At 40.3% G+C, this 27,928-nt stretch overlaps 1 protein-coding gene across 3 annotated transcripts in view; it reads right to left on the minus strand.

Moving 5' to 3' along the window:
• The window catches only part of HPSE2 (heparanase 2 (inactive)), a 670,247-nt gene that overhangs the window by 18,379 nt on the left and 623,940 nt on the right, over positions 1-27,928 (minus strand). For all 3 annotated transcript variants that reach the window (XM_047072673.1, XM_047072672.1, XM_047072671.1), the window contains 2 exons: positions 9,365-9,510; positions 1,846-1,992 (listed from right to left, as the gene is read on the minus strand). In XM_047072673.1, the coding sequence (XP_046928629.1) occupies positions 1,846-1,992; positions 9,365-9,510 (293 nt within the window). The remainder of the gene's footprint in view (positions 1-1,845; positions 1,993-9,364; positions 9,511-27,928) is intronic.

Below are 27,928 nucleotides of genomic sequence, written 5' to 3' on the forward strand. Positions count from 1 at the left end.
ATAATCTTAACAAGTGTTTTAGCAACATATTATCTTAAAAAACTGAGAAGACTCTGCTTTGGAAGAGCATCTTAGAGATGTCAGAAAGAGAGCAATTTTTTCCCCTCTTCCTCCCCAACGAACTAGAGTCCTGAGTTGAGGGAAAGGAACACAATGGGCATTTACTGCACACTTATTATGTGTCAGAAACTTTACATAGATTACCTTATTTACTCCTCTCCACATGAGATGAAGAAACTGAGACTTGCAGATTATGTAACTTGTGCAAGGACACACAGCCAGCAAATGGCCTGTTGGCCTAAAGCATTTGGCCAGTTCCTTCCACGCAGTACACGTGACTTTCCAACGCTGGGCAGGCTCAGTTCCTAGTCTCACTGGCTCCACTGGACCCTGAATATCACAATCACTGCTGAGGTGTCAGCCCTTCTGCCAGAAATAACTTTGCAGGTCATTAGTGAGTGGCAGTGGGAGACTTGAACATATTCACGGTCCTCAGAAAATCAGACCCAGGGTGAGAATTTGTGAGCTGGAAGGGACCCTACCAAATATACAGCAACACTTGAATTTTGCAGATTAGAACACTGAGGCCAAGGGATTAGGATTAGAGGATCTGCCCAGGTCAATAATTATTTAGTGAAGCTGGGACCAGAACTGGTTCTCCTGCCTGAGATGAAGACCAGGAATTCAGCACACTGGTCATGAACTACTGGGAAATAGAAAGAGAGTGGATAAAATACTCAAGAGAATCTCCTAATACAGGTAGGATTGAGAGGAAAGAAAAGTAGATGCAATGTACATGTAGCCAAAGAAAAGAGCCAGTATGTGAACCAAGACTGAAAATACAGATCTAGGGTGGCCTGAAGAGACTCAATAAGTGACTTCCCAGATTGTGTTTTGTTCCCATTGCACATACAGTTGGAAGCCAAATGCAAGCCACCAAGGTTGCAGTGAAACAGCGAACAATTATAGCGCAAATAGTTGTGGGCAGCTGTGGGAGTGCAAGCCACCTGCTCCAAGTTTACAGCTTTGTTAAACTTGGTAAACATTAAAAATGCAATAGGAATGCTCCCAGTCTGTGCAGCATCCCATACCCTGCCTGGGAGGCCTTACTCGGGGAGCTAAAGTGGCCTTGCCTGTGACCAGGCTCTTCTCACTGTGGCCTAGAGCTGTTTTCTCTTGGCAGAGGTCGGTGTTGTCAATAGTCTCTGGCAGAGATGGAGGGAGGTAGGGAGTATCACAGAATCATATATTTATAGAGTTTGAAGGGACCACAGAACCCTCAAAATATAATTTCTCTTCAAACATTCAAATAAGGAAACTGAGATCCAAGAAGTGATGGATCTAAAGTTATACATTTAGGGGCAGAACAGACTCTTGAACTCTGAACTTTCAACCCTTTGTCCAGTGCTCCTCCTTCTAATGCCATGAGGTTTGTAGATGCTGACAAATAAGGAGTTACAGCATTACAGAATGTTACAGATGAAAGGGGCATGGTTTTCAACTACCAGAGTTTTTGGTTGTCACATGACTAGGGGATGCTATTGGCATTTAGTGGGCAGGGACCAAGGATGCTAATAAGTAGCTTGAAATGAGATTATCCTTCATAATGAATTGTCTTGCCCAGATACCAAAAATGCCCTTGTTGAGAAATATTGTGTCTACCATTTGACTCCACGGTTGAGGAATCTAAGCCTAGAGACAGGGAGGGGTTTGAGTCAGCAGTCCCCTGACTCCATTCCACTGAGCCCCCACATGAATTAGCAACACCAAAGGGGCAATTCTAGCTCCTTCCCCTCCCAGCTCCTGCTGCACTTGTTCTGAAGCTATTTCCAGGTTTGCACGTACTTGGACTTCAGGCCCTCCTGTCCATAGGGCTGCAGTAGATACTGGTGCACGAGCTTGTCCCTGAGGGTCCCGGCCAGTTTGATTTTCTTTCTTGATCGGTGCAGGTTGATGATAAAAAGTGTAATGGACCCTCGAACATAGTTGTGGCTGAGAAGGAGAGAGAGAGAGAGGGAGAGAGGGAGAGAGAGAGAGAGAGAGAGAGAAGGGAAAGATGGAAATAAAGTTGTCAGTTAGTTACTGCTAAATAATTTATAGACTGCACCAAACAGGACTGCCTCAGGAAAGGGCACTTATTTTATAGTTCTTGGTCACCTACACCTTCAAAGACAGGAAGGCCTTGTTATTGTGGCTTCCTGCAAAGAAGATACCTGCTTCCCACCAAACTCTTTTTGTTTTTGTTTAAATGTATTAAAATGATTTTAGAAAACAAAATATCTTTTTTCTGAATATGAAAATAAAACATGCCGATTGCAGAAAAAAGGGAAAAATACAAAGACATACAAAGAAGAAAAATAAAATTATCCTATAATCCAAATATCTTGAGATATGATAAAATTTTGGTAAACATCCTTCCAGTATTTTTTGTTTTATTAATTCAATATTAATTCAAATATTTACAGAGTACTTTCACACATACATATACATTTCTCAGTTTTCATTTAATTGGGACCATATTGTTTCTTCACTTTGTGAACATCTTAAACATATTCCCATGTTATTATGTTATTGTATTTCCTTCTATACTTATAGAAGAATGCTAAATTCTTCAATCATAGTAATGTAACATAATGTGTTTAGTTAACCCCCTACATTTGGGGACTTACATTGTTTTCAAATTTTTGCCATTTCAAATTACATATTCCATTATATAAACTTTTGCATATCACCATTATTTCGGATACAATCCTGGAAGTTGGGCACGTTAGGTCAAGGGGAATGCACATTGCATGGTTCTTAACCAAATCTCTGCTTCATTTCCAGTGATGCCCCTCCCTGTGGGAAGATTTTTTGTCCCTGCTCTGTTGAACCCTAGAGATTACACAATTGGCTTTGGCCAATAAAATGTGCTGTTAAAATCTTTGGGCATAAGCTTTAAGAGGCAGCCTGTGTTTTTGCTGTGTCACAAGACCATCGATGTTCATGACAGAGGTGACTCTATTGACCTGCATCCTGGAATGAGGAGGATGTGGAGCAGAGCTACAGCTGAGCCATGGCAGACAAGTAGCGTGAATGAGAAATACACTTCCTTATGGAAAGCCGTGGAGATTTGTGGGTCCTCCATTATCATAGCATCACCTCACTCATCCTGATTGATACACACATTTTGCTAATATTGATGTTAATTCTCTAGAAAGCTTATACCAATTTGCTCTGTGCAGCTATCTATAAGTGCACCCATTTCCTCATACCCTTAAGAATAATGGATAGTAACATTTTAAAATACCTTTCTCGGGTGCCTGGGTGGCTCAGTCGGTTAAGTGTCCGACTTCGGCTCAGGTCATGATCTCACAGTTTGTGAGTTTGAGCCCTACATTGGGCTCTGCTGACAGCTCAGAGCCTGGAGTCTGCTTTGGATTCTGTCTCCCTCTCTCTCTCTGCTTCCCCTACCCCCCAAAGTGAATGAACATTAAAAATAAAATAAAATAAAATAAAATAAAATAAAATAAAATAAAATAAAACACATTTCTCAACCTGAGAGGTGATAGTGGGATTTCAATGTTGTATTAATTTGTATTTTTAAAACATTCGTGCAGAGGTGCAGTATTATTTTCATTTGCCTGCTTGCCATTTCATCTCTCGTGTGAACTGACTATTCATGTCCTTTGCCCATTTTCTATTGATTTATAAAAACTATTTACTAAAGATGGTGATCCTTTGTCTGCATGTATGTTGCAAAATTTTCCCCAGGTTTCTTTGGCCAATTCAGTTTGTTTATATTTTATTTTGATGTATACAAGTTAAAAACTTGGGGCACATGGGTGGCTCAGTCAGTTAAGTATCCTATTCTTGATTTCAGCTCAGGTCATGATCCCAGGGTTGTGGGATGGAGCCCTGCGTCAGGGTCCGCACTGAGCACGGAGCCTGTTTAGGATCATCTCTCTCTCTCTCCCTCTGACCCTCCTGCACTTGTATGTGCTAGCTCTCAAAAAAAAAAAAAAAAAAAAAAAAAAAAAGTTAAAAACTGTTAGGTAGTCAAATTTATCGATCTTTTTGATTTCTGCTTTTGCTGTTTTACCTAGACCAAGATTATAAAACTACTCACATTTTGGAATCCTTTTAAACCAGCACAGGATGTTCAGAAGCCTGGAAGAACTGTATGCCTACATGCAAGAGCCTTCCAGCATGTATCAACAGAACTATAATGATTTCCTTCTTTCTTGTAGGAAAAAAGACTTTGTTTCTAAGGGGTCCCCTAGGGCCCCATCTGGATGGGTTAATGAGAGGAAACAGAAGAAATGACCCAGTCCTGCCTTCAAAGGAGGATTTCAGAGAAACTCTAAGTCAACTTTGCCCAGAGGAAAATATCATTCCTTGCAGAAACAGCATCCCTTAGCCTCTGGGTCACTCACCTCTGCTTCTAAAGGTGCTAATGAAGAGTTGAGTGACTAAGGGCAGGTCAACATGATAACTTGGGTTGCTTTTGTTTTGTTTTGTTTTTTAATAATACAGTTACCAGGGCTCATCCTGGAGATGTTGATTCCATCCATTTGTGATGGGGGCTAGGATATATACATATATATTTAGGATATTTGGCAGATGAGTTGGGTTTGGAAACCACATGCTTAGAGTAATCCATTAAGTTTATTTATGAGAATAATTCCCAAAGTATATTCCACTGACTGTGTGTCAGATGGTTCTTCTTGCGTCTGTAGGAGGGCACATTATTGTGTTCAAGGCTTTCTGGATGCCGGCACTGATATTCTGATAGATTGTTAAATGACTTCTTTCTGGCTCCTCCTCCTCTGGTCCTTCTTCTCAATATTCTGAATCATGTGAAGTAACTTTTAGAGCCCACTGAGTAGGTCAGAAGAGAATGCCCATTTACTGAGCAAACTTGTGTCACTAGAGCTCAGAAGAGAGATGCTGCTAGCCTGTGTCAGCGTTACCATCGTTAAAAGAACACCAACTATATTCCATTGGTGGGTGGGCTTTAGGTTTAGCTTAGCTGAGGAAACTGAGGCAAACACCATTAATTACAGGCACTCTGGGCTTCAGAGTGTGAGCAAAAGTAGGCATGGATGGGTACCAATTTTGCCAGGCTGCGGTAAGCTCTTTTGCTAACTACCAGCAGATAACTTTCTCAAAGGCTAGCAGTGGAGGAGGGAAAGCTGTGTGCTTGCATTTACAAGTTTCTCCTCTGCAGAGCTGGGGCAGAATGAGCCCTGGGAGACTGCAGAGGAGAAGGGTGGGATGTGGGGAAGTGGTGGGTGGGAGGGAGACCTGAAATCACAGCAGAGCTGCAGGGAAAGCTGTCTTTTCAAGCTGCTTGGCAATGGTCTGATTTCCATTTACATAGTTCCCCTGGGGGAGACAAACCTGTACTGAAAGCCAGCTCACAGACCAATGTGCAGAGGCTCTCACAGAATGCACAGAGCCTCCTCAGGTAGGAACTGGCATTGAAGACTACCTCAGCTGTCCCTTTTTCTGCCTGGTTGATGGGCAAAGGCATTAGGCAGAGGTCTTCTGGCTGCGAAGCCACATTCTTGGGTGGAGACTGCAGCACCAACCTGAGAGTACTGTGTCAAGAATACAGATTCCTGAAGAATATGTATTCTTTGCCCACAGAAAAGTAAGCTTGGAGGAGTATCTGTTCCCTAAGAAGATGGGGTCTGACAGAAAGCATAGCCGACAGGCAGTTGATCGTCTTCTGATGTCAAGTCCAGGTGGCTTTTGGTTCTCTTAGCAAATGTCCCTTTCTTTCTGGTGGAACATCTATCTTACTCCAAGTCTCACTGTGGTGAGACTTTTTCACCAGCAGACAATCCATGCATCTGGAGTGCATCTTTTTGGCTGTTCTTTTGCTGCCTGACATCTTCTCTGTGATGCCATGGGGGTAGGAGGAAGTGACTCAGGGAAGGGAGGCTCAAAGTGGAGTATCCTGGATATAAGAGGTAGGGGACATCACATGGAGAGGTGCATCTTGACGTCCAGATAAAAAACAGTCACCGTTCTAGAAATGCCTCCAGTGAAGCTGAGAGACAGAGGAAAGGGAAGAGAAGACGGTGCTTTGGAATCCATGGTCCATTTCCAGTGAAAGTCCATGTGTTTGAAAACTGGGTTGGTCCATTGTCTCCAAATCTAACTCAAAGTTTTTGGGTTCGGTAAAAGTCAGGCCATGTTTTGCCAAACATTTTTTCCCCTAATTTCAAAGCCCCTGTGTATTTTAAGGGAAATTTAATCCACATGTTTCTGATTCATTTACACTTAACTCATCAAAATATTGTTTTGTAAGAGCTATTTGATGTCCAAGAAGCCTCAGGAACCTTTTTTATGAGTCTTTAAAAAAATTCTTCTAAAAAACAGGAAGTCGTGTTTTGCCAATAATAAACAAACTTGAACCCCAAAAGGCTCAATTTTGCTTCAATATCCACCAGGTTCCAATTGGTTCTGAACTTGGCTAAGGACCTCAACTCCTCCCCAGAAACATACATTGTTTCAGCAGAATGGTTTATAAAAACAACGTTTCCCAGTCAAAACTTATTTGTTCTCTGAACAAGAAGACCTAAGGCGAGAACTGCCACGCTGCCAGGCTCCTCATCTGTTAATTCTAGGAAAGAAGGCAGGAAAGCACCTGCTCGTGTTGGTATGCATACCTTTTTATCCTAAATCCAGCCTAAAACACAACACTCTCCTAGGTCAAAACCAAACCACAATGCAAAAGTCTGCCAGGAAGGGCAAGGAGGTATTCAATTAGAGGTTGCATAACTGTCCATCAAGGAGGCTGTAAAAGGAATTTCTGTTGTATAGGACACCAGACCAAAAGATCTCTAAGGGTTCTTCCCAAATGTAAAATTGTTTGTATTATTAGTGTTGTTAGTTGTGTATAGTACAAATATCTGGCAAGATGCCTGGCATGTGGCAAGTGTTTAATATACACTGGAGTGTAGGAGTTGTTTGAATAGACACTCTCTTTGGGTCGTTCTGCTGATAAGTTTATACTTTCTCACCCAATCCCTGTTTTGGCCAATGATATATATTTTCAGAGTACTGGTCAAGATTGAATAGTGGGAAGCCAACATGCCCACTCTGTGACCTTGACCTCATTGGCTATGAATAAACTAAGTGAATCAGTAGTGTTTCCTCATGACTGTTGTGGAATATGAGAGGGCACATACAGGGCACATGGCTTCCCAGGGAGAAGGAGCAGAGACACTTGTCCTATCCCTGTGCTTACCTGTCTGGGGCATTGAACATTCACAGACATGGAAGAGACCTGCAACTTCAGTGAGCTCAGTGCGTCCATTGTGGGCTTACTTTTCTAATAGGAACATAAAGGTCTTCACCCCTATTATTATTGTTAAGGCCATATGTGCAATAGATTAGTCAAGTCTTGTCTTTCTTTTTTAATGGAGAAGAGGGATGATACTGACAGCAGCATAGCAGCACTGTTTCCCCAGCGAGGTTCGAAGTGAGTTCCCATAGAAAGTAGAGGTGCACTGGTGATGTAGGGAGAGTATTAGATCCATATGATTTTAGTAACTTATTTGAGGTCTCGTGCTAGTGAATGGTAGAATAATTAACCACTCTACCACACCACCTCCTTCAGGATGCTGTGCTGATATCAAAGGGGAAGAGAGGCTAGAACTGGAAATCCTCAGTGATGTCTTGATGCCCTATGTCTGCATTCATTCATTCATTCATTCATCAAACATTCACTGAGATTTTCTTCATGCCAGTCACCATATTAGACACTAAGAATAAATAGAACAATGAATGAGACACTGGCCCTGAGTTCACGGTATATTTGGAATATTCGTGATAACTTCCCACAAGAATGTCAAAGAATTGAGCACTGAGATGGGACTACGTGAGGAGCCCTCTGTGAGGACACCCAAATTCTGCTAAGCCCATGACTACTGACATTTTCCCCCTGGTTCCTCAGACCCATTGTAAACAGGGCACAATTGATGCTCTTCCCAACAGAGACAAAAGGTGCCAAGGGTAATTTTTCTCTCTTGAAGCTGGGGTCCGCCTTTTGAGTGATTTCCTCAGGGCCAGGGTGGAGACACGGAATACAATGTTTCCTTGTGTGGTGATCAGATAACTCCAGCCAAAGCCATAAAGTAGTCACTCTCTGTCAGGTATTGGATTGAGCTTCCTGTTGAGCAAAAGGGACGTTGAAAGCCTCTGGCCTCTGCCCAAACCAGCCTCCTCTCATCCACAATAGGCACTTGTATCTATAGACAAGACAACTGGCCCCTGGCCCTGCTATGTTCAGAGTGATTCTTTGAAAAACCTTATCATGATAAATTAATTGGCTTGGCTCTTCTCTCATCAAGGAAGGGGAAGGAGCGTCTTTTGTAATCTGACCACTGGAGCTCTTTGTGCTATCCACTGCCCATGATCAGCGCCTGATAGGCCCACTGGAATGAAGGTCTGGCTGGAGGTGCTTGCTTCCTCCTCCCTCTCCCCCACCCCCAGGGTTTCTCTGCATTAAGAGAAAGAGTTCTCTTTTTCCAAGCTGCCTACTCTGCTCCTTACATAGGAAGTGATGTAAGAAAGCCATATTTGGTCAGATGGGTTTGGCCTTAGGCTCAGTTTTCAATTTTTACCTTATGATCTTCATGTTTTAAAATATTTTAGCTGCAAAAATTTATTTATCTAATGATAATTATTTTTTTGTTTGTTTACAGACAACTGTAGTGACAACCAGTGCTTCAGATCAAAAAGAGAAGGATTACCACACTGATTGTTCTGAGTCTAGCCCTGTAAAAAAAGGAAGACTAGATTTTATTAACCTCTTAACATTTAAAGTAGCTGGAAAGATTTCTGAAATTCTGAAAATGGTTCTAAAGATGGCATGACTACCTTTGGGCACTTCCGGCTTGGGACACACTGGTCTAGGGCTAGTTTCCTAGTGGTACAGCTCTCAAGCATGCACCTTAGAAATGTAGACTTATTTCCTCGAGCTCTGCCGGTGGATCAGAGGGAAAAAATTTTATATCTCTAGCCTTGGTTCAGGCATAGGTACACAAAAAACGCCTCATGGGCATTACATCAACTGACACAGAGAAAATGCTCAATAAAAATTTGTTGGATGAAGAAGTAAATGAACAAATGGCATGTATTTTTATGAACTTTTTGTGCATAAATCCTCTGAGAGTGAGAAAATGGTTTATTTGGAAAAAAGCTTTTTATCAGAGATCATATGAAACCCGCAAAAAGCGGGAGTAACGATTCCAGAAGCAGTTTACAGTAAGTCTTACAGGGGTCCCCAAATGTTATGGAATTTTAAGAGGGGCCCAAAGCCTGAAGCCCCTTGTGAGTGGCTTTCTGTGACATCTTCCTGAAGACTTACTTGTGGTGGTTTGTGCAGTGAGCATAAATCCTTAGTTTGTCCCGGATCACTCGGCCTGGCCGTGGCTTCCGTTGGAGCCCAGCCACATGCACAGCCAAGACTTTGGGGCCAATCAGGCGCTTGTAAAGGAGAGAGAGCCAGTAGTCCTGAGAAGAACAGAGAGATGGAGAGTCAGAGAAAGGTACAAGTTGAGTGTCCTGAGTAAACATACCAATACCAGAAACCACTTCTTACCAGGGGTACAGTGAACCACAACTAATGAGACCCTAATCCTGTAAGCATGTCAACCCAATGAAGTGCTCACCTTGGGTTGATAATGAAATGGGCATTGTCTCAAGTGGCCTTTTCAAATGACCAAATGGGGTAAGTGGGGTGGACTCAGACCAGCCTACAAAACAAATGAATCAAAGTTTTTCACATATGAAATAATAACCTGGTATGGCCTTCCATTTTTAACCTTCTTTTCCTATGACTTTACTTTCATAATGGTCTATGACCTGTATTTATCTGTAGAATAGAAGATTTCCAATCTTTAGAATTGTCATCAATATGAGAATCCAAAATGTCATCCTCCAAATATTGTCACTAAAGGCGGTTAGTGTGGTGAGGGGAGATGAAGGTCCTCCAGGCAAAAGACCAGGGTTCTGGATTCCAGTGTCAGAAACACCAACAGAAGAATGTTTGCAAACCATGGTGCTAATCCTTGGTCATTCTCAATAGTTCTAAAATAAAAAGAATAATTCTAAGATAAAAGAATGTGATGCTTTTAACCATTCCAGCATCCATTTGTAACTGATTAATAAATATTCAATCTGTGGCCCACACATATATTTGAACTTACAAATGCCTATTCACTGCTGCCTTAATTTCCATGGCATTTGCTATTATCATATTTTGTTTTTACTCTTGATACAAGATATATTTTGTATTTTGTACTTGTTTTGTATTTGCTCTTATATCCAATTATGGGGCAATGACTTCAGTGTTCATAACTCGTCATGTAAAAAAGGGGTTCCTAATTTGTTTAGGGGCTTCCTCGCCTCTCTCTCCACCTCCCAATTCTGGAATTCCATAATCATGCCATTCAGTGCATTCACGCTACTCAAGGCCTTAAAGACATCACACGTCTTTTCTCAGCCTTCATCTTTCCAGGCAGAAACCTTTTAATGATCTTCTCTTTTTTTCCCCCTCTAGTGTGGTCATCTATAATGTCAGCTGCCTAAAAATGTCTGTTGAAGTGCATAAATAAGGATAAAGTCTCAAAGCCCCTTTGCCACCAGAATAGCTCTAAATCTGCCCTGAGTAGTGAGCTCTAAGCGTTGTCCAACCATCTACCTTAATTCATACTAAGTGTCCTCAGAATGGCTGTTAATTATGGCATCTTAATATTTAAAATGCCAAGTATTTTATCATTGTCAATCATATAAATGAAAAAAATCGCGGTTCAATCTGCTCCTATTTGACTATAATTTCTGTATTTTTGATTTGAAGTAAACTTCATGAAGTGATAGTCACCCAATTTCCAATGGGATATCCACTTTTTTCACATTGATTTATAATATATCTTTTAATATTATTAGTAAGAATCTTTGGAATGTATATGGAACGAATATTCCACCCAAATTTGTAGTTTACTTTTTATCACTTTTTATGATTTTTTTTGACATGGCCAATTTAAAAAAAAATTATAGGAAAATATATCAATCTTTTGATTTCTTTCACTTCTTTTATTTTTAGAAAGCCCTTCCTCACACAAGGATCAGATCAATCTTCACTGATATTTCTTCTAGTTCTTTTTATAATTATTTAAAAATTTAACCTCTTAATTCATTGAAAAATATTTTGCTGTATGGTACTAATTATTTTCTAAATTAGTCTACAACTAGTTTTAGCATCATAAAGTTGATAACCTATTCCTAAACCCATCTTTCTCACATACCAACTTTTATATATATGTAAAAATATATAAATATATAATATATGCATTATAATTTGTAATATAATATATTATCCATTTTATGTCATTTTCATTATTATAGTTTACATTTCAGTATCTAGAGTTTCAAGTTCATTTCATTCATAATTTTTCTTTCTTCATTCAAACTTTTTTTAATTAGTCACATCCACTTATTTTTCCAAATAAACTTTGAAATCATTTTTTGTAGCATTTGTTGTTACAGAGAAATTTGAGGCTAGTGTGAATTTTATTCTATGTTTATCTAGCCAGTTTATTTTCTTTCTTTTATATTCTGCCAGGATGCTTATAGAAGTCATGTTTTATTCTTGATATCTGAACTTTTACCAGGAATATGTCAATATGGATTTCCGCATTAATTTGCTGATATTTGGGGAGTACTTTTGTTCAGGAAGACTAAGGCCTTTTTTTTAACCTGTAAGAATTTTCTTTAAGTATAGCTTTGAATTCTTTTTCTCTCTGTTTGTTCCAATCTTTGGTTTAGGAATCTGTTAGCCTTCCATCCTCAGTCCTGCACTTCTATCATCTCCTTTCTCACTGTTTTTCATTTTTGCTTTCACTCTGCAAGAGGACATCTCAGGTTTGTCTTCTACATTTTCCCCAGGATCATTTCTGTCATCTGCTAAGTACAATGAGTATTTTAATTGTTATTACAATTTTACTTTCCTTATAATCTTGTCTCATTTAGCTTACCTGACTGGCACTCATTTAAAAAATTTTTCCCATTTGATGTGTGCTATGTATATATTTTCCATCAATTCATCAAATCGTTTCCAACAATTTTTCATGTACATAAAACTTACATGAGAGTTCGGAAGCATATGAGAACCCACCACCCACCTGAAAAACTACCATAATACCCACATGATGGCATCTAGTTATGTGATTCTTCCCTTTTCCATTTTTGTGTTTTTCATTCTCTTGCTTCGTATTTTAATTTTATCCATATAATTGCTCCAAAGCAATGTATTATTTAATTTATTAGCCTTATAAAAGTGGTATCATGCTGTATATAATTTTGTGTGACATACTTTTTCACTTAACATTATGCTTCTAAGATTTATCCAGGTTGTTATATGTTCATTTTCAATATTTGTTCATTTTCAATATTGTATGATACCTTACTGTGTGAACCTAATACAGTTTATTTATCCATTCTTCTGCTGATGGATATTTGGGTTGTGTCCAGATTTTTGCTGTTATGAACATCGTGGCTTTGAATATTCTTATTCCTGTTTCCCAAGACATAAGAGAAGAAATCTGGAGCAGTATTGCTCCAATCGTGATTGGAAACCAGCAGCAGCCCCAGCACCCAGGTGCTTCTCAGAAATACACATTCACAGGCTCTATCCCAGACCTATTGAATCAGAGTCTCCAGGGGTGGGGCCCCCAAACTGTGGGGCTCTGCAGGTGATTCTGACATTTACTAAAGTGAGAGAAGCACTGTTCTAGAGTACAGACCTAAGAATGGAATTGCTGTGTCATACACAAGTACACAAATATTCAACTTTACAGGTTAATTGCCAAACTGCTTTACAAAATGACTTCAATTATTCCAACTTACACTTCATCCAGCAGTGTCTGTAGGAGTTCCCCTTGACCCATATCCTTGCCAACACCTGTTATTTTCTGACTTAATTTTTGCACAAAAATCTAGTTCTTTTTGTGTGTTGTTTAAGAAGTCCTTCCTCATGTCTGGTTCATAGATATTTTATATTTTCTTTTATAACTTTTGAAGGTTTTTTTCTTAATCATTAAATATTTAATCAATCTGGAATTGATCTATGGGTATGGTGTGTTAGGTAGGTATCTAATTTCATATTTTTCCATGCGGGTAGTCAGTTATATCAGCATCATTTATTAAATTGTGTCTTCTTTCTTTCATGATGTGCAATGTCCTCTGTGTTATATATCAAACTTCCATATATTCATGGGTTTGTTTTGGGGCTTTCAATTCCATCCCTCTTTGCTGTCCTGTATCACTGCCACACTGTTTTAATTACCATTGTTTGATATATGTCTTGAAGTCTGGTAGAGCAACCCCTCCTATCTTACTCTTCAGGAATGGTTTTGCTAATCTTGGGCCTTTGCTCAGCCACAGACATTTCAGAATCAGATTGTTAAATATCTAAACAAAATCTGCTGGGACTTTGGAATTTCATTGAATTTACAGCTCAAATGAGAAGAGTTTACATTTTTATAATATTAAATCTTCTTATCCATAAATACAAAAGGCAGCGAAACATAAACTCCTTCTAGTTATGTAATTTTTTTTCTTTCTTTGTTTCTTTTTTGTTTCGTTCTTTCTTTCAAAGTTCACAGTCATGTAATTTTTTTTTCTATTAAGAAAGTGTCTTAGATCTTCCACAATGAAAACAAATCTTGAAAGGAGAAGAAAACATGGAAATGTTTTCAGTTCAGAGACTGAAATCAGGAAACATTTTATTTTTAGGAGTTTTCTGTTAACCATTTTGTAGTAAGCATAGCAATAAGGAGAATCTGGTGTTAAGCCCCAAACTTGCCCTGTTGGCAAATTCACTGATTTTCCATTTCTAGAGAAAGCACTTTCAAAGGGCTTCTATATTCCTTTTCTCCCTTTTTTTCTCTGCTTTTGGTATTCTATGAAAACTATTTGCGATGATCTCTTCATTTCCATTTCCAAAACTGTACATGGGTAGACAAAAGCCTTCATTTCCCCACCTCCCATCCCACCCCACCCAGCCCCCAGAATTCAAGGATAGTGTGCTTGGGTAAAGCATGTGATCTAGGCAATAGCTGTGTGTTTCTCAGATGCTGGAGGCAAATGTCTGCTTTTTTTTTTTTTTAAACCTCTTTACATTTAGCTCATACATATATTTTAAGCGCACACACATTTGTAATAACATTGTGTATATAGGTGTATAAGCAATAGATTGATAAACATGAAACTTAGGATAATGGTCATGTCGGGTGGGGCAGGAGGAATCAGAGGAATGGCATAATGGGAGAATGCAGAGGCTGATAGTCGTGTCTTAGCATGAGACTGGGTGGTGGAATCAAGGTGCTGATTATATTGTTTTGCTTTAAAAGTAACGTAGGACTGATCATCTTTTAAAAGTGCCAAGTAAGATATTAAAGAGATAATACAGGAACATTATGGATGCATTTGCTTACCAGAGCTCCCTTCTGAAGGTGACCTTGTTAATCTACCCATAGGCTGGCATCTCTTTGAATTGTCTTGCCCATAGAGAGATGGCTTCATGGTGATAGTGTTCCTAGTCCACCACCTCTTCCCTCAGGGTAATGGAGGTTTGCGTTGGTGCCAGTTGATGGCAGGTTAAAAGCCAAGATGAATGTGAAAATTTCCCCTTTACTTAGTTCCATGTGCCATTTTCAGACTCCTCTCTCACTTTGATCTTCTCTCATTTCCCTGTGTATCCTACCTCTTTTTAAAACTCCACCTTTCCTGTGTCTCTGTGTTTATGTCTTCCTCACGTACACCAGCTCTCAGCAGGATCAAACTATATTTCCTACCTGCCTCCCTTCAATAGTCCCTCCCTCCTTCTCCTCTTTCTTTTATTTTACTATGAATATGTGCCGTTTACATAATCACAAATAAAACTAACCAAATGAAATGATTCCTGAATGTCTCTTAAGGAAATGACATGAAAAGGCAGAAAAAATTACCTTTATGCATAGACAGGAAAAAATAAAGAATGCACATACATATCTAACAACAACAATAACAACAAAAAGACATTATATGAAAGAAAGGTGGAATATAAACATAACTTTTCAGACAATAAGTCATCAAGAAGAAAGACTAATATAATTTTTTATGTCAATAATAAAAAAACATCCAAAGCAAGGAGTGCATCGCAATTTTCATGAGACAAAGAGAGACACAGACAGACATTCTTTAAGTGTATCAGACATAAGAAGAGGTGGAAGAAAAATAGTGTCCATTTATTAGCTGGAGAGGGAAAACTAATAACAGGTGACACTAAAAAGACAGAGGTTTTAAATCTTTTCTTTTTCTTTACTATTTGTCAAAAAGTCAATTGTTGTCTGAAAGCCAGACAATGCAGTACATGGAGTGAGTTGAACCAAAACAAATGGGAAAAGAGAAACAAACTGACAGTATTTTGCAGAATTTACTGGATTAATCACTGAACTGTGTGTTCTCTGAGGTCTAAGACTACTTACCCTTTCCTTGCAGGAGGTGCTAGAATTAAATTATGGAATGTGCACTATGTTTAAGACTCCATGCCAGGCATTAGTGGCATGGAGATATACACTAGTGAATAAGACAAACACAGTTCTTGCTATTATGAAGCTTATATCTAGCAAGAAGAAGTCCTTAAGCCAATGAGTTAGGCAATTAATTAATTTCAATAGTGCTAATGGTAGTGGAGGAATCTATGAGCCTAATATAATAGAACTTGTGATGCCCTGGTGGGGTGGTGAGGAAAGAAGTCTCTCATGGAGTGAGAGACTTCATTTAAGATTTAAGGGAAAGAGGGGAGGGGCTTGAAAGTGTTTTGGTCAAGAGAAAGAGGTTATGCAAAGTCTCTGAGATGGGGAGGGGTTTGGAATGTTTGAGAATCAGAAAGCAAACCAATTCAGCTTGGAGCTCAGGACTGACTACAAGATGAGGACGGCAGAGCCAGTTCTTGCAGATCTCAGGATTCTAGATTTTGTCTTAAAATAAATGGGAAACCATTGTAGAATTTTAACAGAAAAAGTGACATTATTCAATTTACATTTAGCAAGTTGACCCTCACAGCTGTGCAGAAAATGGATTGTAGAAAACCATTCAGGAGGTTAGTTTAGAAGAAAAATGATCATTTGATTAAGGTGAGGAAGTTAGAAAGAAGAAGAGGGATTTGAGAAATATTTAAGAGATGAAATTGATTGTGTGTGGTGATTGATTGGATACAGAGAATGAGCATGAAACTGGATTTGGAGCTTTTTAAATGCTCAAATCCTTAATTCCAGAGGATGGGATGGCTATGGCAGGACAACAAGAGCAGTGCCTCACCCCACCCCTTCTACCCTCACCCCACCTCCTCCTAACCCAAACCCAGCGCGCAAAAGCTTAGTGACATTGAGTTCTGCCAGGGATACACCAAAGAATATACCTGAAAGAAAATCAAACAGAGCGCTAGTGATACCTAACAAATGTGCACTGGTTAAATATTTCCTAATGCATCCCTAAAATTTAGTTCTGAAGTTTCTTTTTATCACTTTTAATGCATACAAGTCCAATGCACATTTTTGAAATGTTCTGTTTTTATTCACTTACTTTACTCACTATTTCTCACATTTACTATTTCCACTAACCTAAAGCTGGGTAAGGGGACCTTTGCTTTAGAAAGCCAAGGTCTGGTCCTCCTTCAGCAGTACCCTTCTCCATGGGGCAAGAAGTCCACAGAGCCAAGGGCCCATGCCTCTTTCTAAACCACATTCTGAGTCCCTGTGACCCTAGAATTCTCTGCTCAGATAGTCCCTAGCTTGTAGTCAGGACTTGCATTGACCTCAGCCAGGAGACTGGCTTCCTAAGAGTGGACTGTAGTTGGGAAGTGTGCACCCTAGCCTGAAAATGAGGTAAGGGGCAGCTGGTTATGGAGGTCTGGATTGAGTCTTGGGCTTGTAGACTGGGTTATTTACACTGCATGACCATGACACCTTTGATGATACACTAGGGGTGGGAAGGGGGTGCTGGGTTGTGGCCCTAGGTGCTGACCAATCAAGTGAGAGCTAAGAATACATTCTTTACTTCTACAAGCATTTTCTGAGCACATATTAGTGGCTTGCAAAGTATTCTGTTGAGTCTGGGTGATACAAAGATGAACAAGACAACTTCCCATCCTCAAGGAACTTAGTGGTCAAGATACATATAAACAATTCTTTGTAAAATGAGGCTGACTAAAGTAAACTTTACATGAGCAGAAACCACTGTAATACTTTGGGAGTTCAGAAGAGGAAATAATTATTTACAACCAGGAGATTCAGGGAAAGCTTCACAGAGAAACAAAAGTGGTGAAATAATTTGCTTAGAGTTGAAAGATACATATTCAAATCCTGGACAGTAATTTATTATCTCTAAACCTCAATTTCCTTGTAGGGGTTTAATGAGATAATATATCTGGCAACATCTGTCATAGTGCCTGGTAAATGAAGTATTTAATACATGTTGCTTTTTCTTCTCTTTATTCCTTGAAAGATTTTTTTTCTAGCCTCATGAAAATAGTTATATTCCAGTAGGTACATAGTTATATTGCAAGTTGCCCAGAAAACATAAACATAACTTGTATGTATGTGGGGGGAGGGGTTGGCTGTGTGTATTTGAGGGGCTGTGAGCATGTGTGTGTATGCACGTGTGCGTGTGTTGGGAGATTAAAGAAGGTTGGAAGGAACCTCATTCAGATCAAGGCTTACCTTTGCATCCCCAGTGCCAGTGAACATAGATATTGGTACTCAATAAATGTTTGATTGAATGAATGATCAAATTAAAGTTCACTTCCTGAAGCTGATGTGGGGGACTTCCAAGGCAGAATGGGAATGAAATGATAACTTTGCAAGGTTCAAAGGCCATGGATTTCCTGGGCACTGACAGGCCATGCTGCAGCTGCCTAAACTTGTTTAACCTCAGTATTTTCTTCTTGTGGGAGGTATATATGCCCTGAAGTGTGACAAAAAATGACAAATATTTTTCCTTCATGGAGCCTCTTGTCTGACTTCCAAAGTCACAAAAACCTAGTTAAGTCCTAGTGGGCACAAATGCTATACCAATAGCCACCTTCATCTAGATATCTGACCTTAGAGAGCCATGAAGAAATGAAGTGGAACATCACCGTGGATGTTTGCATTAGACATGGCGGCATGCCAGAGCTCACATGTAAGGGAAAGAACCCTGCTGCTCCAACTTCCTCCACAGAGAGGGAGCTGCAGGGAAGATCCAGAAAGTTTCCATGTGAGTAAAGCATCTTTGGAAATACTAAAAGCTACAATTTTCCCTGATGCTCTCCCTAGAGGGAATGAAATCCCCTCCAATCAATTTTTTTACCACCTTACTCACAACTATCAAATGGCTAGAGACCAGTGGCTAAAACTGTGATTTTAACTTGAATTGGCCCCTTACCACCCTGCGTTTATCTACCTGGCCCTTTGTGCTCAAGGACATTGATGTTTTTCTACCTCCCACCTCAGACAGGGCCTTCCGGTTTCTCTAATTACCTCCCAACCCCATCCCACACACACCTCCCCTGCATGGGCGGTCACTAGCTCACACACATACACTTTGTTAACTCTTAACTCAGATGTTAGCTTTAGGGTCACTTTCCCAGGGAAGACTTCCTGGACCACCCCCATCCCCTGCCTAGGCTGAGCCACATTTCTGTGTTATATGTTCTCATAGAACCACAGAAATAGTTTCTCTTAGGACACGTGATTCAGTTTGTATTTACACATTTATGGATGGGATTTTCTGATTCATATGTCTCTTCTCTTCTAGACTATGACCTCCATGATGGTGGGACTGTGTTTTCTTACAGTTGTGTCCCCAAGCCTAACACAGCACCTAGAACATAAAAATGCTCAATGAAGAGGTAGAACTAGAAGGGCCTAGAAGTACCCCTCTTCCCCTGGTTCTGGCTCCTTGCCCCTTGCTCCTCTTACTCAGTCTTATCTACAGCCGGACTTTAATCTACTTTGAAACAAATTACAGTTTGTCTGTACTCAGCCCCATCAATCCTAGACCTAAGCAAGGGTAGGAGGAAGCACTGGCTGAGCTGGGGCTCTGCGGTGCAGTCAGTGGCAGCAGGGAGGAACTTCTAGCCCATTACAATGGGTATGATGCCCAAACCAGAGAAGTGGGTGGAATCAAGACCCAGGAAACCTTCAAACCAGAAATGCAGCCCAGATGGTCATCACTCAAGCGGCACCAGAAGTACTGGGGTATGAAATCAGAATTCTAGGAATACTTCAGGTGCAAGCAATCATAAGCTTGCACAAAGAATTATAACGGTCTGTATTGAATCTGCTCACTGAGATAAGTAGGTGATGTTGTCTGGCTTCAGAATGCCAGGGGAAGAACTGAGAAGTTTGCTGTAAAAAGAAGCCAAATTATATGCTTTCAGTGAGAGTTATTTTTGGCAAAATATGCATTTAAACTGTTCTTATTTCAACAACTTTGATAGTCAGATCATGAAAGTCCAGCATGTCATTGAAACATTTCCTAGTGTTTAATATTAAACATGAATTGCCAAATGGTGCGGCCACTGTGGAAAGCAGTTGGGCAGTTCCTCAAAAGCTTAAAAGTTAAACATAGAATTACCTCAACACAGCAATTTTATTCCTAGGTATACACCCCCAAGGAACTGAAATCAAGGACTTGGATAGATACTTGTAAGTGAAAGTTCATTATAGCATTGTTCACAATAGCCAAAAGGTGAAAACAACCCAAGCGTCCATTCACAGATGAATTAAATGTGATATATCCACACAATGGAATCTTATTCAGTCATAAAAAGGAATGAAGTTCTGACACATGCCACAACGTGGATGTACCTTGGGAACACTGTGCTAAGTGAAACAAGCCAGACACAAAGGACAAATATTGTATGATTCCACTTACATGAATATCTCGAGTAAATAAATTCAGAGATACAGAAAGTAGAATAGAGATTACCAGAGGCTGGTGGAGGAGGTGAGAATGGGGAGTTAATGCTTAATGGGTACAGATTTCTATTCAGAGTGATGAAAATTTTGTGGAAATAGCAGAGATGGTGGCACAATATTGTGAATTGACAATGAACTACATACTTAAAAATGGTTAAATTAGCAAATTTTATGTTCTCTATATTTTGCCAGAATGAAAAAAAAAATTAATTGCCAGAAATAACCTTTCTTGAGAATACGCAGTAATGTGCATCCGAGTCTCAAATTGCTGCATACCCTTTGACCCAACAATTCCACTTTTCCCAAAGAAATAATCATAATATGTGCAAAGATTTGTCTGTAAGATGGTTGCAGTAGCCATTGTTGGTTTTGTGCCCTAAATTCCTCCCCCTTCTGATTACAGCATCTGGATTTCTACTGGGAAATGACTCGGCCATAATTGTTTCTCCTTGAGGAAACTAAATGATCTTATTACGCCAGTTGGACTTTCTCTCCAGGGAAGTCTGGCAACTGAATGGTATGGCCAAACATGCCATTTATTCTATGGAGTGTCATTTGTGCTGCCACCTGGGTTCCATGTTGTCCTGGATTCCATCCCTTCTAAGCTGTGTGCTTCAGCTTTTCATCTACCCCATTTCTTCTCTGCTTAAGTTCCCTAGATTTCTTCCTTCCCTCTTTTTCCTATGGCCAAAGAATCTTAACTAGTTCAGTGATCATCACAGCATTATGTTTAATGGGGAAAAAAAGCTGAAAACAATTAAAAGTTCAATAAATAAATTACTGAAAAAAAATGATATAGATCGAACTATGGATATTTTGCGGTCCCTAAAAATTATATTTTAGAAGAACAATTAATGATGTCAAAAGATGTTCATTATAGTGTATAGAAAAAGAGCAGTCTCAACACTTCCACACAACATCCCATGTTCATCACAAGTACCCTCCTTAATGCCCATCACCTTTTCAACCCATCCCCCTACCTCTGGTAACCATCAGTTTGTTCTCTATGGTTGAGAGTCTGTTTCTTGGTTTTTCATCTCTTCCCTCCTCCATGTTTGTTTTGTTTCTTAAATTCCACAAATGAGTGAAATTATATGGTATTTGTCTTTCTCTGATTGACTTATTTCACTTAGCATAATACTGTCTAGCTCCATCCATGCCATTGCAAAAGGCAAGATTTCATTCTTTTTTATGGCTGAATAATATTCATGTGTGTGTGTGTGTGTGTGTGTGTGTGTGTGCGCGTGCATGTGTGCATGTGCGCGTGTGTGTACACTCTACATTTTCTTTATCCATTCATCAGTTGATGGACATTTGGGCTCTTTCCATAATTTGGCTAATGTTGATAATACTGTTATAAACATCAGGGTGAATGTATCCCTTCAAACTGGTATTTTTCTATCCTTTGGGTAAATACCCAGTAGTGTAATTGCTGGATCATGGGTAGTTCTATTTTTAACTTTCTGAGGAACCTTCATACTGTTTTCCAGAGTGACTGCACCAGTTTGTATTCCCATCAACAGTGTAAGAAGGTTCCCCTTTCTCCACATCCTTGTCAACACCTGTTGTTTCCTATGTTGTTAATTTGAGCCATTCTGACTGGTGTGAGTGGTGATATATCTCACTGTAGTTTTTTTGTTTGTTTTGTTTTTGTTTTAGAGACAGAGAGAGCATGCAAGTGGGGGAAGAGGAGACAGGAGAGAGAGAATCCCAAGCAGGATCTATGCTGTCATCACAGAGCCCAATGCAGGGCTCAATCCCACAAACCATGAGATCATGACCTGAGCCAAAATCAAGGGTCAGATGCTTAACCGACTGAGATACCTAGGCACCCCTCTCACTGTAGTTTTGATGGTATTGGTATTCCCCTGATGATGAGTGATGTTGAACATCTTTTCATGTGTCTGTTGGCCATCTGGATGTATGTAAGTGTTGAATCACTAAACTCTACACCTGAAACTAATATTATACTGTATGTTAACCAACTGGAATTTAAATAAAAACTTGAAAAAAAAGAGCAGACACTAACATAGGGCAATCCCATTTTTGAGGGGAATTGTCTCTGTGGAGTTAAACTTGAAGGATATACACCTAAATGAAAACAAAACCTATCTCTGAGTAATGCTATCTTCTTTTATCCAATTCCTTGAAAGGTCCATTCTCCACACCTCTGGGCCTTTAGAAGCACTGTTCACTGGAGTACTCCTTCCTCTTAGGCCCTGCCTGGCTAACCCTTTCACATTCTTTGGGTTTTTGTCTAAATTTCCTCTTAGAAGCCTCTCTGAAGCCCCGAGTCCAGGTTAGGTTTTCTCTTGTATGTGATCCTGTGAATGCTGCAGTTCCTCTTTATAGCAGTTTTCCCAATGTATGCTAATTGCCTAATGACTTGTATGTATTGTCCACTGGACCCTTCGGTGAGATCAGGGTTCATGTTTTTCACCACAAGGTCCACGATTTCTTGAGTGCTTACTATGTGTCTCACATGTAGTATCTCCCTGAATTTGCCAATGAATCCTCTGAGGAAGCACTATTATTTTTCCTTTTCACAGGTGAGGGTCTGAGGCTTAGAGATATACAGCAGTGCACCTAAGGGTTGGAGCGGTAGCTTCAGCACTAGCACGGTGTCTGGGTGTTTAGTAAGTGCTTCATAAATATTTGTTGAATGAATGAATGAATGAATGTACTAAAATTATGTGGGTAGAACTCACTACTGCAGCTCTCTGAATCTATAATTTAAAAATGTTATTATAATTAAAAGTGCCAGCCTGATCAAACGGGTAAGTTGTCAGTGTGCAGCCAAAGGGGGAAAGCATCTTATCTTACTGATTAGTGAATTCACGGTGAAGCGTCCTTAAAAATTCAGAGCCATTGCTGCATGGAGATAAAAATCAGTCCCATCTTTTCTCCTCCTCTGAAAGCTTCGATGAGAATTAGTGAACAGCAGCCACGCTTCACTGGCTAAATTAGGTGCAGGGCAAGGCAAGAAGTAAACACGCTCCTCCTCACCTGAAGTGCCCACCAAGATGCCCTGTGCTCCTCTTGCTGCACTTAGAAGCTTAGAGCAGAGCTTGAACCCAGATGTGAAGGGCATTTTCCAGACCTCCTCACGGTGAGAAAAGGTCTGGAATATGAAGAACTAAGCTGGGACAAATTTTATAATCAATTGAGCACTGCATGAAGAGGAAAGGAGCAGGCTGTCAAAAATCTCAATTTAGGTTGGGATCCAGCAAACAGAAAACTGATTAAGAACTCTCTCTGATTTTCAGCAGGATTTGTTAAATTTCACTGGGTTCTCCTTGATTTTCTGAGAGATTCTATGAAATATATATATATATATTTGACTCTACCTTTGGTTCCTGCTAATATTTGGTCTTTGACCCCAGTTCCTGACACAGAGCTTCTAAATCCCTTGTAATTTCTTGGGTGATAGGAGCATCTTTTGTTCTAATGAGGCTACTTTTATTGGAGTCCTGGGTGGGGGCTGGTCACTGGAAATACAAAGCTTGATTAGAAACTTGACACTTTCCGCATCCCCTTTCCCATTCTCTAGAGAGGGGAGAGGGGCTGGAAATTGAATTAACAATTTATCATACCTACATGATGTAGCCTCCATAAAAATCACCAAAGTACAGGGTTTGGAGAGCTTCTGGGTTGGTGAACACATCCATGTGCCAGGAGGGTGGTGTACCCCAGCTCTACAGGGACAGAGTTCCTATGCTCAGGACTCTTCTGAACCTCACCCTATGTATCTCTTCACCTGGCTGTTCATCTCTATCTTTTATCATATTCTTTATTACACAATAAACCAGTGAACCTAAGAGAGTGTTTCCATGAGTTCTGTGAGCTGTTTTAGCAAACTGAGGAGACAGTCACAGGAACCCTGACTTATAGCAGGCTGCTGGTCAAAGTACAAGGGACAACCTGGGATTTAAAACTGGCATCTGAAGTGGCGAAGTCTTGTGTGACGGAGCCTTAGTGGGACCTGATGCTATTCCAAGTAGACAGTGTCGGAATGAAATTGAGCTGTAGGATACCTAGCTGGTGTCAGATAATTGGTTGGTATGGGGGAACGCCCCTCTCCCACATCTGGAAGTGTGGTGAGTGTGGCAGAATATGAGAGTGAAGGAAAAAACAGTGAGTTTTTTCAGACAGATTCCTGGTCCTAGGAAGTAACTTTTTATCCATGATGCAGTGGAATATACTAGGAATAATCCCTTATCTAGGATCCCAGGGATCTGGAGAAATCATACCATTTCCCTGACCCCAAAACAGAGCAGGATTCCAGCCTGAGCACTACAGGTATTCTGGGCCTGATAATTCTCTTGGGACAGGCTGTCCTACATAGTGTAGGATATTCAGCAGCATCCCTAGCCTGCAACTACCAGATGCCAGTAGCACACCCTTCCTCCAGTTGTGGCAAACAAAAATGCCTCCAGATATTGCCCAGTCTCCTTTCAGGGTTCAAATCACCTTCCCTCATTTGGCAAACCACTGACCTAGACTACGGCCAGTGGAAAACACTGGTGCAGCCCCAGATTTCATAGACTATCTCATAAATATATTGTGGACACATTCATGCTTCTTGTTTATGTATGTGGTGTGGAATTAAGAGGCATCCCATTAACCTTGCACTTTATCTATGATGGTGGTATGTAAGAATGTCTAATATCTTGTTAATGATCATTTAAGAACTTTCCTTCCATTCACCCCACTCAAATGATGTTTCCAAGCATGGAAACTTGTGCTACAATCTTTGCCTTTGCAAAAGAGCTGGCTCCCTGAACCACTTTTGGATTCCTGGACCCTCGGGTATGCTCTTATCAGAGGCAGAAAAGCCTAGACTTTGGAGTCAGGCACCCTGGACTGGAACTCCAGGTAAAACTCATCTATCTGTGTTCACTGTAAGTCGCTCAACTACTCTAAGCTGCAGGTTCCTCAACCATGAAAACCTTCCTTGCTCGATCACAGTGAAAATTCAGGAGGAGATGAGCCTGGGGCAGTGCCTGGCCCAGTCCTGGCAGGCAGAACCAGTTTCTTCTCATAAATGTTTTCTCCTCTTGGTCTTGGATTACGACCCAGAAAATAGGAGTAAGAGAAAGCTTCTGTCTCAGTGTCTAGTGCCCCAGAATATTCCCTCAGCTCTTCTCAAAGCACAGTGAGGGCAGGTGGTGAAGTCATGCTGGGATAATCAGGGAAGGCTCTTGAATGTACTTATAGCTTTGTCCTGGACTGGTCAGAAGCAAATTGTGAGGCAGTAAGGGAAGACTGGGCTTGAGTGGGTGGGCTTTATCAGGAAGAGTGTCCCCACAGGGTGAGAGGGCTGTGGGTACAGAAGTTTTATTTCACTCAGGATGCCTCTCTGGCTTCATTTTGCAAGATATACTGTGGGTGGCAGTAACTGAAGTCAGATTGGGGTTCTAGTTGAACTTTACTACTTCCTAGGTGAGATTACTACCTTGGGCAAGTTACGTGTTCTTCAAACCTTAGGATCATCATCTATAAAATAGGATAATACTTGCACCTACCTCATAAGGATGTTGTAAGGATTAATAAGACTAATGCACGAAAAGAATTTTGGTCTTTTGGATCAGCCCAGTGCCTGGTGAGTGGTAGACAGTGAAAAATACTAGCTGATGTTACTATTAATAATAATTTTCTGTAAATACCTATTATATCTATTATATCAAATATATTCTAGAAAGGATGAATGATGGGTAAAACAAGGCCCAAGGTGGATAAGACAGAACTCAAATAAGCAACCGATCAAATGAGAACAAGTAGAGGATAAGGTATAAGGAGAAAATGCAGGAACAAGATAGAAAGAAAAAGTGGGTAAAAAAGACAAAGGTTAAAAGTAGCAGCACTTTTATGTAAAAGCTATGGGTGCGTTACCTGTGTGCACTGAAGTTTTAAAGAGTCAGGCCAGAGACAAGGTCCTGCCTTCACTAAAAATGAATGAATAGGTAATAGAAGGACTTTTGTTTAGATATCATCATCATCACCATCAGTCAATATTTACTGAGCGCCTGTGATACACTGGACAAACAGGAACAATGAAGACACACTTTCACACCTTGAAGAGCTCATAGTTTACCTGGTCTCTAACTAAACTTTTTGAGCTAACTCTGAGGTCCCACTTCTCCTTCCTTAATTGCCTCATCCTTTGGGTGTTGGTAGGCAGAGGGATGCAAGCCCCTGTGGCCTGGGGCAGATCTTCTCTCTCCCCAAACTTGCCCTATTTTACCACCAACACTTTTCTGTACCCAACATACTTGTACAGGTCAAGAAGTTAAGTGCATTTTAGTGCTTATAGAAGAGACTTTATAAGAATACACTGCCTTCTAGGCAGGCTACAGAACCTGAGCCAGTGGAGAGATTTCTGGAAGGGCATTTGGAGAAAAGTTGGTTTGTTTCTTTGTGCAGAGTGGCATAATGCTAGCCCCCTTCTGACTACAAAGAGAAGAATCAAGTCTGTGAAGTCAGCCACAGACTTAATCACAGCTTTCACAGGCCAACGGCAGGGTCAACCAGCCCCAGAGGAGACATTTTTTTTGACAGCCACTCTGACAAGCTCAGGGGATTCAGAACACAAGAGTGAAGGTGGTCTCCACCCAGACAGCTCCAGGAAAGCCCATGCAGGAACAGTGCATTGTCCACAAGCTATTTTGCAGCTGCTTCAATTAAAGACTTAAACTATATCTGAGTAGCAGCAATATCCATGAGAGCCAAATTGGATTTCTCTCTGGAAAACAAGCTACAGACCACATCTTTATTGTGCAGACACTCATTAACAAATATGTAAAAAAAATACCAGTCAGAGAAAGATGTTTTCCTGCTTTGGAGACTTTTTAAAAAGCATTTAATTCAATCCGGCACGCATGGCTGCAGCTGAAATGGCTACAATGTGTAACTGGTGGGAAAGCATGGCCGAAGCACTTCTGTCTATCAATCCACTGTCTACACGACAAATATGCCCAGAACTCAACTGGTGTGAGGAGAAGGGGCTAGCTCTCCTTACTTTTTCTGAATGCTGGAGAAGGGTTTTCTATGCTTGAGGCACTTCTGAGTTCAGGGTCTTTCCTGAGAAAAGAAATGCTGGCTGCAGACAACTAGGTTGGTCCCTCCATGTCTCCCTTTGCTCCTGAGCAGCAGTTAAATTGCTGGGCAGACCACAGCTTTTAGACCCTCAGAACATCTATGGAGAAATTTAAGAACTGATTTTCAGGAAATTGTCCCAAATAACCTCACATTTTACTTTTTTAAGTGTAGAATATGAATATGTTGACTGTGCTTTTATGGGGTCCATTAAGGTTGTCTGGACTCCAGATCCTGCTCTACAAGACCCACACTCAAGTGGATCCAAACATCCCAATAAAGTGAGATTCAAGGTTCAGGGTAAGATCCATCTTTTAAGAAGAAACTGTATATCTAATGGTTTTTAGGATATTTCCATTGATATCAGACTTTATGTGATTTTAAAAGTATAGTTAACTTTACAGTCACCAAAGTGCATTTACTGCATCCCAAAGTCAGGGCATATGTGTAGAAATATGAATAGATAGAGTCAAGCTGGGGAGGGACAGAGAATCTTTCTGTACTCCATATCTTATAATGGAAGCTGGTAGGTACTTTGCTATTTGTGAAAAGCAGTGTGTGAGGCAGTTCCAGGTTGTGAGAAAATAGATCTTATGGAATAAAACCCACCTCCATCGAGGAATCTAGAGGAGACAGAGGCAGTAGAGAGAAAAGGTAGGAGACCTGCATCTATCCTGTACCTTGAGTATAGTTCTCATTATGGTGACCATTTTTGTTGACATCAAGTAAAGTGGAGGATTGATAATTAACTGGCAAACCCATGTTGCCAAGTTGGATCATTCTCAACAGAAAATATACTTACTAGGAATAAAATCAACTAAAGTGGTCATCCA

Source organism: Lynx rufus, unplaced genomic scaffold (genome assembly GCF_022079265.1).
Source record: "Lynx rufus isolate CCGP_SWC_20201006 ecotype Redwood Valley unplaced genomic scaffold, mLynRuf1.p SCAF_11, whole genome shotgun sequence".
Lineage (NCBI taxonomy): Eukaryota > Metazoa > Chordata > Mammalia > Carnivora > Felidae > Lynx > Lynx rufus.